Source organism: Oratosquilla oratoria, chromosome 29 (assembly GCF_046742065.1).
Source record: "Oratosquilla oratoria isolate Oo_2021 chromosome 29, ASM4674206v1, whole genome shotgun sequence".
In the NCBI taxonomy this organism is placed as follows: domain Eukaryota; kingdom Metazoa; phylum Arthropoda; class Malacostraca; order Stomatopoda; family Squillidae; genus Oratosquilla; species Oratosquilla oratoria.
In genome coordinates, this window is record NC_134805.1 from 1,215,001 (window position 1) to 1,227,500 (window position 12,500).

Genomic DNA, 12,500 nt, shown 5'->3' on the forward strand with positions numbered 1-12,500 from the left:
CTAAACTCGGAATGCTACTGGTTCCCGAGATTAGGAAAGGTTGCTGCCTTCGGCCCCATTTCCCTTTTCACCAGAGATCCGACCTCAACTCGTAGCAGGTGGGCAAGGACCGGAACGAAATTGAATATAGCTTATACCAACATAGACGGAATCATTTCAGGACTAAATGAATTAAATGACTATCTGGCATTAGAAAAAAAAAAAAAAAAAAAAAAAAAAACAGGCATAATAGGAATTGTAGAAACGAAATTAAAAAGTCCTCTACCAACAAATACTGTGTGACAAGGGCTATGCAACTATTGGACGAAAAATAGAAAGGAAAAACAGGGTGGAGGAATATTATTTTTTACCAGGAAAGAGTTGAATGTGACAAAAATAACAGAAAAAAACACCGTAGAATCAGTTATGATAAAAATTTGAAGAAGTGTATATGCCCCCCCCCCCCCCCAAAAAAAAAAAAAAAAAAAAAAAAACAGTCCTGGACAGAAAGCGACCATTCCAAATTTGGAAGATACAAAATATGAACTAACTAATATATTGAAAGAAAGAGGAAATATGGTAATTATGGGTGATTTTAACTCAAAACAAATATGTTGGGAAGAAATGACAGTGAAGGGTGAAGAAGACCTCTGGGGAAACATACTACTTGATATGACCATTAAATACACAATGACTTAGTGAGTAAAAGAAAATACCAGACACAGAAACAATGAGGAATCATCGAGACTATATTTAATACCTATGTCAGAATCTGAAATTGTAGACAGAATTGATTATAAAACTCCAATAGGAAAGAGTGACCAGGTACTAATAGAATTTGAACTAAAAGAGCAAATGGACTTAAGAGGAAATTAGAAACATAGAAAAGGAAGACTAATGTTTCAAAAAATAAATTTTGAGAAACTCAAAAAATTCTTTCGAGACGCAAACTGGGATAACTTCCTAAATTAAGAAACAAAGATGGAACAGAAATGGAATATACTAAAAGAAATTTATAATGAGGGAGTGAACAAATATGTACCACAACAGAAGCAAGAAAGAGTATACATAAAAAACTGGTACAACAAAAAATGTAGTAAGGCTAGGGATAAAAGAGACAAAGCTTGGAAAAGATGGAAAAAAAGATAAAAACAAAAACGAGAAAATGGCAAGCATATATCAAACTAAGAAATGATTATGTAAAAATACATAGAGATGAAAAGAGAGACAATGAAAGAGATATAATGAAAAAAATACAAGGAACGACCTAAACCATTTTACAGGTATTTAAATGGTAAACTAAAAAACAAACAAGAAATGGAAAAACTGCGCCAGGGAAATTATAGGTATATTAAAAGAAGTAGAAATGGCTGAAATTATGAACAATCATTTCAAATCGGTATTCACAACTGAAAGTTTACAAAACTGTGAGGTAATAGAGAGAGAGAGATCCCCCTAATGAAGGAAATAACTATAACACAGAAGGAAATCAGAGACCAAATAAAAAACCTTGATGTCAGAAAATCACACTGTCCGAATGGACTTGCAAATTGAATGTTGAAAGAATACATAGAGGAGTTTACGGAAAAATATACAATATAATTAAATACTCAAAGAAGGAAAGGTACCACAGGACTGGAAAAATGCAAACATTGTACCAATATATAAAGGAGGGAACAAGGAAAATTCAACCAACTACAGACCGGTCTCCCTTATAAGCACAATAGCAAAGATATGTGAAAAAGTTATCAAAAGTAGATAGTTTAAACATCTGGAAGAAAAAACTATACTGAATCCAAATCAACTTGGATTTAGGCAAGGAAGATCATGTACAACAAACCTGATTTACTTCTATTCGAGACTAATAGAAATAATACAAGAAAGGAATGGAAGGGTGGACTGTGCCTTTCTAGACCCACAAAAAACATTTGATAAAGTACCACACAAAAAAACTAATAAGAAAAATAAAATCAATAGGTGTCATCAAAGGAAAATTAGTGGAATGGATGGAAGACTTCATGAATGAGAGAAAAATGAGGGTTGTAATTAGAAACAAATACTCGAATTGGGAAGAAATGATAAGTGGTGTCCCGCAAGGTTCGGTATTGGCTCCAATCATGTTTGCCATATATATAAATGACATGGATGAAGGAGTGGAGTGTTATATGAATTTCTTCGCAGATGACGCAAAAATACTAAAGAAAGTAAGAACAGAGGAGGATTGTGAATCATTACAGTTAGACCTAGACAAAATCTGGAAATGGACTCAAAAGTGGGAAGTAAACTTCAATATTAAGAAGGAAAGTATAATGGAGTTTGGAAAAAGTAAAAATAGAATATCAAGAAGTTATAGAATTGGTGAAGAAGAAGTAAAAAAAAAAAAAAAAAAATGAACTCGGAAAGAGACTTTGGAGAAATAATCAGCAAAGACATAACACCAGACAAACATATTAATAGAATAGTCGGAGAAACCTTCAACCTATTAAGGTCAATGAAAGTGGCATTTGACTACATAGATAAGGAATTGATTTAAAAAATATTAGTTACACTAATAATACCAAAACTGGAGTACGCAGGAACACTATGGACACCCAGTACTAAAAAGAATATAAAGAAATTAGAAAGAATACAAAGAGCAACAACAAAGTTGGCACCAGCTCTCTCCAAATTAACATACGAAAAAAGATTGTCCAAATTGGAACTACCAACTCTGGAACAAAGAAGAGAAAGAGGAGATTTACTATTTATAGAATCATGAAAGGAATGGAAATCCTAGATAGAGATGGGATAACGGAAAAACAAGAGGACATGAAACGAAACTCAAAAAGGATAACTATAGAAGAGATCTGAAAAAAAAGCTTCCCACATAGAGTGATGGATACCTGGAATAAATTAGATAAGGAAACAGTGTGTGCATACCTACACACACACACACACACACACACACACACACACACACACACACACACACACACACACACACACACACACACACACACACACACACACACACACACACACACACACACACACACACACACACACACGTGGTGCGCCGTCTTTGTGAGGTGACAGTGGTGGTGGACGGACGTGGCAGGTCTGTGACCTCCTGTCTCAGGTGCAACAGGGCGCTCTGTAGCTGCCCGGGTCAGCTTGTTGACCCTTCCCCTGCTATTCATTTTTCTCCTAGTTTATGCACCGTAACAATGTGCGGACCAGTACTGTCATACAACTCTCCTCGTCAGAGATACCGACCCAGTAAACTTTACGCGTTAAAACGAGGGTATAGTTATCCTCCAAGTTCAGTGATTCGACGCCTGAAAGACATGAAACTCTTCCGAAGTCGTGGCCGACGAGGTGGTAGAAAAATTACACGAACAGTGCCTGTGATTACAACCATGACAAGTGCAAAAAAACAGAAAAAAGGTTGAGCCGAGATCTTGCAATCTCAGTGAAGTGCCACGCGTTTGGTACAGCCTACCCTCCCTCCTGCTGTCTAACGTTACCTCCTTAACCAACAAAATGGAGGAAGTGATCGAAACAGTACGTTCTACAGGATGTGACATGATGGCAATTACTGAAGCGTGGCAAATTGTGCCTGAAATGTGTAATATTGAAAACTTTGTGCTATTTCACCACCTCAGAGTGAATCGTGGTGGTGGTGGTGTGGCGTTGTTCTGTCGTGCGGACCTCAACCCCTCACACCTCAGGGTTGATATCCCCGAGGGAGTTGAGGCTCTGTGGGTGAGGCTTAACCCCCGCCTTCACCCCCGCCACACCGCGTCCATCATTATGTGTGTGGTCTATCATCCTCCACGTGCACACACCGCCGCTCTCCTTACCGATCACATTATTGAGACCGCTGACTCCCTACGTTTGAAATACCCCGCTGCAAAGCTGGTTATTTGTGGGGACTTTAATCGGCTAGACACAAGTGAGATTATATATCAATTAAGTCTCAGTCAGGTGGTGAACTTCCCCACCCACAAGCAAACAACTCTCGACCTTATCATGACCAATATGGCTCAGCAGTACTCCCCTCCCAGACCCCCCCCCCCATCGGCAGGAGCACCCACATCACCATCCAGTGGTCGCCAGCACCCAGCAATGCCATCCGTAGAACTAAGGTCACCCGACATCACCGCCCCATGCCTGACTCTGCCATAAGGGAGTTTGGGAGGTGGATAGTGGAGTACCCCTGGACAGAGTTTATGGAAGCCGAGGACGTGGAAACCAAATGGAGAAACTACTCAACAACCACTACTGAAGCTTTCCACTTTTTTTTTTTTTCCGGTCAAGGACTTCTCCGTGGACCCATCAGACGCCCCATGGATGACACCCCGTATTAAGCGTCTCATCAAACAACGCAACAGGGCATATTACACCGATCGACCCCTGTTCAGGTCCCTAAGGAATAAAGTCATCAAAGAGATAAGTATTGCCAAGTCTTCGTACTACCCAAATAAAGTAGAGCACCTCAAACAACAAAATAATAGTCAGTGGTTTAGTGAGATCAAGGCTCTCTGCGGGCTACAAAATAATCAGACCTCTCACCTGCCCTGCGCCTCACACTTACCACCTGACTTAGCTGCTCAAGAGATTAATACTCACTTTGCCTCCCTCTGCCAGACCTTACCCCCCCTTAACCTCTCCGGCCTACCTGCCTACCTTCTCACCCCCTCACCTCCTGCCCCTGTCCAGGAGGCTGACATTGCCACTAAACTAAGTAAATCAAAGTAAACAGATCTACAACACCCTCTGATCTACCTATAAAAATCTACAAAGAATTTGCCCCAGAACTTGCCCTCCCACTTTCCTCCATAACTAATGCTTTACTGAGTCAAAACTCCTGCCCCAGTGACTGAAAAATTTAATATATTACTCCCATCCCCAAATGTCCGAACCCACAGTCGCTAAGCGACCTTAGACCTATTGCCATCGCCCAATCCCAAGCCTTATCTGTGAGGGTTTTGTATTTGACTCACTATACAACAAAATTAAAGATCAAGTCGATATCCAACAGTATGGCAACATGAAATTCTCCTCCACAACTCACTATCTTGTTAATCTGCTGGACTTCTTACACAGCCACCTAGACAAGCGCAATACTTCTCTAGCCTTGACCTTTATAGACTTTAAGAGAGCGTTTGACCTTGTTGACCATAACATCATCATCTCCAAGGCTATACAACTGGGGATCCAACCACACCTGGTAGCATGGCTAGCCGACTTCCTGACCGGACGTCAACAGGCAGTGAGGTACCAGGGATCGACATCCTCCCTCCTCCCCCTGACCTGTGGGGTCCCTCAAGGGACCAAGATGGGGCCACTGTGCTTCCTCATCCTCATCAACGATGCACTAATGGACACCCCACATAGATGGAAATACATCGATGATTGCACAGTTGGCATCCCCGTCAACACCAGGCAGCCTGACTATTCTTCGCTGCAAAACATCCTAGACAACCTTAAAACGTGAACCGAGAACAGCAATGTGACAATTAACCACAGCAAGACCGTGGTCATGCACGTATGTACATCCAAACAGGCGGTGGCACCTCCTCAACTATCACTAGGAACCCACTCCCTTCAGGTGGTCCAGTCCGCCAAGCTACTTGGCATCACATTAGACGACCACCTTTACTGGAACCAGGACATCAACAACATCATCAGAACAGCCTCATATAAACTCTACATGCTGCGCAGATTGAGGTCCCTTGGTACCCCATCACCAGATCTAAAGGGAGTCTACACCACCTTCGTACTCCCCCACCCTCATGTACGCCTCCCCAGCCTGGTCATCATCACTCAACATCACACAGAGGAGCAAATTAGAGAAAGCACAAAGAAGAGCGTGCAGAATTATCTTGGGTAGTCAGTATGAGGGATACGAACACGCCCTCACCACCCTCAGCCTACCAAGATTGTCCGACAAACACAGTGAGGCACTGAATAAGTTTGGACAGGACCTAATGCTCCACCCACGTCACCGTCACTTCTTCCCACCTGACGCCACAACCGCCCGCCACACCACACGACATTCCAACAAGATCCAACCCATCAGAGCATCGAGGACTGACCGATACAAGAACAGTGCTATTCCATCCATTGTTCGCACGATAAACTCATTATAAAACTTAGGCTAGGCATATCACTCATAAGATTACTGTATTGCATTATTGTCAGCGTATCACTGTAAAACTTAAACTAGGCGTATTACTCATATAATTACTCTATTGTATTATTGTTAATAAACCTACAAAGGATTACAAAGGTGGAGCATGCCGACAGGAGACCTTTTGGTCCATATCTAGGTCGGATGCGAAAAATCATAATAACAATCAAATAATAAATAAAATCTATAATAATGTAAATAACAAATAAAATACATAAATGAATGCATAGGTATAGTTAAATAATAAACAAACAGGTAAATAGTAAATAATAATAAATTGACATATAACTAATAATAAATGAAAATCAGACAGACAAATGATAACAAAACAAAAACAAATAATATAAAATAAATTATAATCATTACAGCATTTTGCTTAGATATTTATCTAAATGATTCTTAAAGCTTCGAACTGAACTACATTGCACTACCTGTGCAGGAAGTTTATTCCATTCATTAACTACATGGTTGGCAAAGTTGTTATTATTATTATTATTATTATTATTATTATTATTATTATTATTATTATTATTATTATTATTATTATTATTATTATTATTATTATTATTATTATTATTATCATTATTATCATTATTATTATTATTATTATTATTATTATTATTATTATTATCATTATTATCATTGCTATTATTATTATTATTATTGTTATTATTATTATTATTATTATTATTATTATTATTATTATTATTATTATTATTATTATTATTATTATTATTATTATTATTATTATTATTATTATTATTATTATTATTATTATCATTACTATTATTATTATTATTATCATTATTATCATTATTATCATTATTATTATTATTATCATCATTACACACACACAACACACACACACACACACACACACACACACACACACACACACACACACACACACACACACACACACACACACACACACACACACACACACACACACACACGCACACACACACACACACACACACACACACACACGCACACACACACACACAAACACACACACATACACACACACACACACACAGACACACACACACACACACACACACACACACACACACACACACACACACACACACACACACACACACACACACACACACACACACAACACACACACACACACACACACATACACACACACACACACACACACACACACACACACACACACACACACACACACACACACACACACACACACACACACACACACACACACACACACACACACACACACACACACACACACACACATACACAATGTGGCTCGTCATAGCCAAGGTTGCTTATCATGACCACACTGATCGTTTCTCCAAGAAGAAAGAAAAAGTGGGAAGGGATGCTGGAGCCCTTACTGCTTCTGTTTGTTATGCTTAATCAATGACTGTCGTATTTTACAACTTTTCGTACTTCTGATGGTGCAAAAAATAGCTCTCAAGCGCATCTCTCCTATTCATTGCTACAGTAAACAAAATACAAGTGTTTTTTCTCTCTCTCTAAATCACTATGGAATCTATTGCAACAGCATTGATTTCCTGTTTTGGGTTGGTGGGTACTGGAATTATCCCATTTTAGATCATTCCCTTGCTGACGACTCCGTTTCCTGCTTTATAAAGAATCAAATGACCGGGTCGGGGCAAGTGTACTGAAAAATAGTTTAGACAAGAAAAACAGCTAAGACGGATTGTGAAAAGAATCGTATAGTCAGGGAGAGGAAGTAATCTCAATATTTATTATACGGACAGCAGAAATGTCATGAAGGAAATAAATTTATTCAAAGGTAGAAGAATTTCATATTACAGCTATTACTGAATACTGGATTACTATAGTGGATAAGCATTTCCGTCTAGAAATCGAGATAGAGGGATATAAACTTTACTTTACAAGGACAGAGAAGGCAGGAAGGGGGAGGCGTAACACTTTCTGTTAAAAATACAGTTAAATGCATTATCAGCAGCTTTATTAAGTATGAGATAGGCACGAAATCAATATGGGTCGAGATAATAGATAGGTTGGAGAAACTTATCACTGGGGTTCTCTATAGAACTCTTAACCTGAGTATGAAATTGACTGAACTCTGGTTGTGACAAATTTGCAAGGCATTATAGTACAAAAATGTTGTTATCATGGGAGACTGTAACTATAGGAACATTAACTGGGACAAGTTAATAGGAAATTAGGAGGCTCTTTGATTAATTAATTAATCAATTAATCAATCAATTAATTGATTAATTTATTTATTCATTTATTTATATCTTATTTGGATGTGGTACATGATAATTTCTTAAAGCAACTGAGGGTGTGTGTGTGATAATACTTTGGCGTTACTGTTAACAAACAAAGACGATATAATAATAAATGTATTTGTAGATGGTAGACAAAGTACTAGCAATCAAGAAAATAGAGTTAGAATTAAATGGTATGAAATGAATAGTAAGAATAACATATTAGTATCTGACTTTAGATAGAATACTTTTGAGGAAATGAGAAAATACTTGAGTAAGCTTGGTACCACCCGGGGTTGGTGGTGGGATGGGGCAGAGGTAATAGACCTGACCTAGGTCATGGTACGTGAAGTAAGGGAACTCCCAAATGAGGTCACTAACGTGGTCAACCTGGTCACAAACGAGTTCAGGGGTCTAGAAACATTATACAATACCCTAACTGCTAGGATTGTTAGTAGCCAACGAAATTTTAGACACTAAAGGAAAGTTAGACCAGAAACTAATACACCTAAATGGATAATGGATAAGTTGAATAATGAAATCGGAATAAAAATAAGGGTTTATATTAGAATGAAAAGGGGAGAAACACACCTTAGGACTAGGTATAATGACATTAACGAGGTCAACGCGGGGGTCATACACGAGGTCAGGGGTCTAGAAACATTATACAATACCCTAACTGCTAGGGCTGTGGGAAGCCAACGAAAATTTATACACTAAAAAAAAGTTAGATCAGAAACTAATACACCTAAATGGATGATGGATAGGTTGAATGATAAAATCAGAATAGAAATAAGGCTGCTTAAAAAAGTATGTGCAGAGTAAAACGTAACTACGAAATTAAAGTTGTCAGACAAGCGGGATCTAACCCCAAGGGTTTCTTTCATCTTTACAAAACTAAAGATAAGGAAAAAAGAGGCCCAAAGTCCGACAAAGACATCTTGACAGATACAGAGGGAGAAATGAGCGAGGCGTTTAATAGATATTTTCTTTCAGAATCTACAAATGAGAGATTAGATATGGTACCTGATTGCAACCCGATCTTCAGTGGGAAGAGAGAGATAGACTATCATCAGCTTTAGCAAGGAAGATGTTAAACAGATAGACGTAAAGCTACAAAATCCCCGTGTCCAGACAAAAAATTTCCGAGATATTAGAAGAGTGCAAATTTGAAATCTGTGAGGAGTTAACAGAAGTATATAGTAAGTAGGCTGACACTGGATTCGTGCTAATTTCTTGGGTGCAGGCAAACGTTGTTCCTGTATTTAAAAAGGGTGATAAATCTTCTATGCTAATTATAGACCAATCAGTTTGACGTTGGTTATTGGTAAGATACTGGAACTGTTAAGATTAATAGAAAATAGTATCAGGGAACATTTAGCAAGGCATAATCTGATTCACGACTCACAGCATGGGTTCAGCAAGGGTAGGTTGTGTATAATAAATCTTTCATCCTTTTGCACTAATGTCTACAAAGCGGCAGACAACAATGATAGTTACGATGTTATATACCTCGACTTTAAAGAATATTCGACAAAGTGCCTCACCAAACTACTAAATAAAAAGGCCCATGGTATAGGAGGAAAAGTGCTTGAATAGATGAGAGTATGAATTAGTGACAGAAAACAGGGGGTTATCATAAACGGTGTAGAATCCAAGAAAGGGAAGTGTTGTAAGTGAACTTCCCTAGGGGTCAGTTTTGGGTCCCTTATTATTCATTATGTATATAAATGTCCTGCTCCATTGCCTCTGACCAAGGGCAGTGGGTGAGTTGCAGGGATGACCCGTCATCCAGGAGGACCCAAGAAAAGAGGGAGTGAAGGGTGGTGAATGCGAGTGGGGATGAAATGGCTACCTCCCTTGTAAGGGGGGAAAAGCCCTTGGTATATGTATATAAATGACTTGGACAATGGGATTAATAGTGATGTTAGTAAGTTTGCTGATGCAACTAAAATAGAACGCCATATTAGATCGGGGTAATATGATGGGATACTGCAGCAGAATTTTAATACATTGCTTACATGGTCGGTGAAATGGCAAATGGATAATAATATCTCACAGTGCAGTGTGTTAAACGTAGTATTATATAGTCCAGCTACCTGGTATAACTCTGACAATGCTATATCAAAGAAAACAAAATGCGAAAAAGACCGAGGAAACTGTGCATTACTGGCAGGAATAGGGCTAACATGGTATTAGGATTTATTGCTAGGACGTTTACAAACAAAAGTGCAGAGGTAATCATTAAACTCTATCTGACGATAGTTAGACCCATTCTTGGCTATGCGGTACAGCTTTGGTCTCTGTCCTATAGAATGGATATTAATTCACTAGAATCAGTACAAAAAAGAATGACCAAAATTATACAAGGGCAAGAAATTTACCATACGATCACAGGCTTAGGCACCTTAACTTACACTCCAAAAAGACTAAGAGTTCGCGGAGATCTACTCGTAATAAAGGTATTCAAATAGGTCAAAGGCTGATACAGGTAAGGTCATCATATTAAAGCAGCAGGGTAGGACTCTCAGTAATGCATTTAAATTTGACAAATTTAGGTTTAGAAAGGAAATAGGTAAAAAATGGTTTATCAACAGAGTGGTTAACGAATTGTATGGACTTAGTAACAATGTAGTGAGCGCCGAGGCAATTAGTTATTTTAAGAAAATACTAGATAACTTTATGGACAGGGATGAAAGATGGTAATAGATATGGGATTGGCTAGTGTAGACCTTATGGTCTCTTGCAGTCTCTTCATTCTTATGTTCATTCTCACTTCCAAGACCTACTCCTTCTGCTCTTCCTCCTCTCTCTTCCCTCTTTACTTACCTGTTGATGTAGATGGTCCTGGGGCGGTGTGACCCGGCGATCTCGAAGGAGAGGGAGCAGTCGGTGAGGAGGGTGTCCAGAGGGTTGGTGAAGGAGAAGATCACCTGGCAGTCCTGGTTGGCCTGGCACTCACCCACCTGAGGGTTACCATTAAACATATCCCTCACAATTCTATTCAAGTGAGGGGATGTATTCAGCATAGCAAAAGGTTAGAAACATTCTGATTAACTGTCTGGCTACAAGTGATTTGCTTAAATTCTTCAGCATGGTAAATGATGCTAAATGGTCTTACTTGTCCTAAGAGAAGTTCGTAGCAAGAAACTATTGTGAAGCTAACTGGTGATGAAAGTACAGTTAGGAAATAAGTTCGTTTTCATTTTCTGTTTTTACAGTAATGGTATTTGGTAACAAAGGAAATGACTTTCGTCATAAGCAAAAGAATTGCTATTTGTTTGCACTCTTACAGGAAATTACAATTTAAATACCACTTCATCTCCGATACATGTAGGCAATTTCGGTGAAGTTATTTCTCCTACTTTCCTCATCTTAATAGCCAAAACTACCATCGTTGATTCGACGCTTCTAATAATGAACAGAAAACCACAAGGGGAGGGAAAAATAAATAAAACAGCTACTTTTTCTTACCTCTACGCGGAGCTTGGGCTTGTCAAAGCGGAAGTCATACTCATCGATGAAGGACTGCTTAGTCTCTTGGACAAGACCAGAAGCCGTCACCTTAACGATGCCCATATCTACCAGGCGGCTAACGTACTCGTCGGCCTCGATAACTAGGTGGAGGGTGTCCTTCTGGCCTGCCGCCAAGGTGAACTGGCCGGTGGCACGCTTCAGGGGGGGTCCGTGCACTCCGTGATAATAGACGGCTCTGTTAGAGTGGGAAGGAGGCTCCTTGTAAACCTGCCGTTGCCACTTTGACCTTGCATAATTTTCATTGACAATAATTTGAGCTACGGATTTATCGCTCATGCTATTAACTGTAAGTAGTACCGTCATACTGTTTTCGCCTATATCCAATGCCAGTTATACCTTCCAAAACTCCCCGCATATGCTATCGCTTAGAACTAAGTGGCACGACCAATACAATCCAAAGCATTTCCAATAACCCAAGTGGCGTCTTTAGAAAACTAATTTTGATGCTATCAACTACAATAGAACTACATCCTGAATTACCTGGTTGAGATGATGGCCTGGACGGTGCGAGCTTCGGCAGAAGTATTAGAGACAGTTAGGCTGACGGTGAGTGGTTGACCGGCCAT

General features: G+C 39.2%; 2 protein-coding genes across 2 annotated transcripts in view; one reads left to right on the plus strand and one right to left on the minus strand.

Moving 5' to 3' along the window:
* LOC143040557 (hemocyte protein-glutamine gamma-glutamyltransferase-like) overlaps positions 1-12,500 on the minus strand; it is a 183,817-nt gene that overhangs the window by 31,373 nt on the left and 139,944 nt on the right. The window contains exons 16-18 of the mRNA XM_076211639.1: positions 12,415-12,500; positions 11,872-12,109; positions 11,227-11,363 (exon numbers count right to left, since the gene is read on the minus strand). The exon at positions 12,415-12,500 is cut by the window's right edge and continues 51 nt beyond it. Of these exons, the coding sequence (XP_076067754.1) occupies positions 11,227-11,363; positions 11,872-12,109; positions 12,415-12,500 (461 nt within the window). The remainder of the gene's footprint in view (positions 1-11,226; positions 11,364-11,871; positions 12,110-12,414) is intronic.
* On the plus strand, positions 3,448-10,596 carry LOC143040545 (uncharacterized). The gene is made up of 3 exons (XM_076211626.1): positions 3,448-3,913; positions 4,301-4,486; positions 10,493-10,596. The coding sequence occupies exons 1-3, from the start codon at positions 3,502-3,504 to the stop codon at positions 10,594-10,596; spliced, it is 702 nt and encodes a 233-aa protein (XP_076067741.1). The 5' UTR covers positions 3,448-3,501.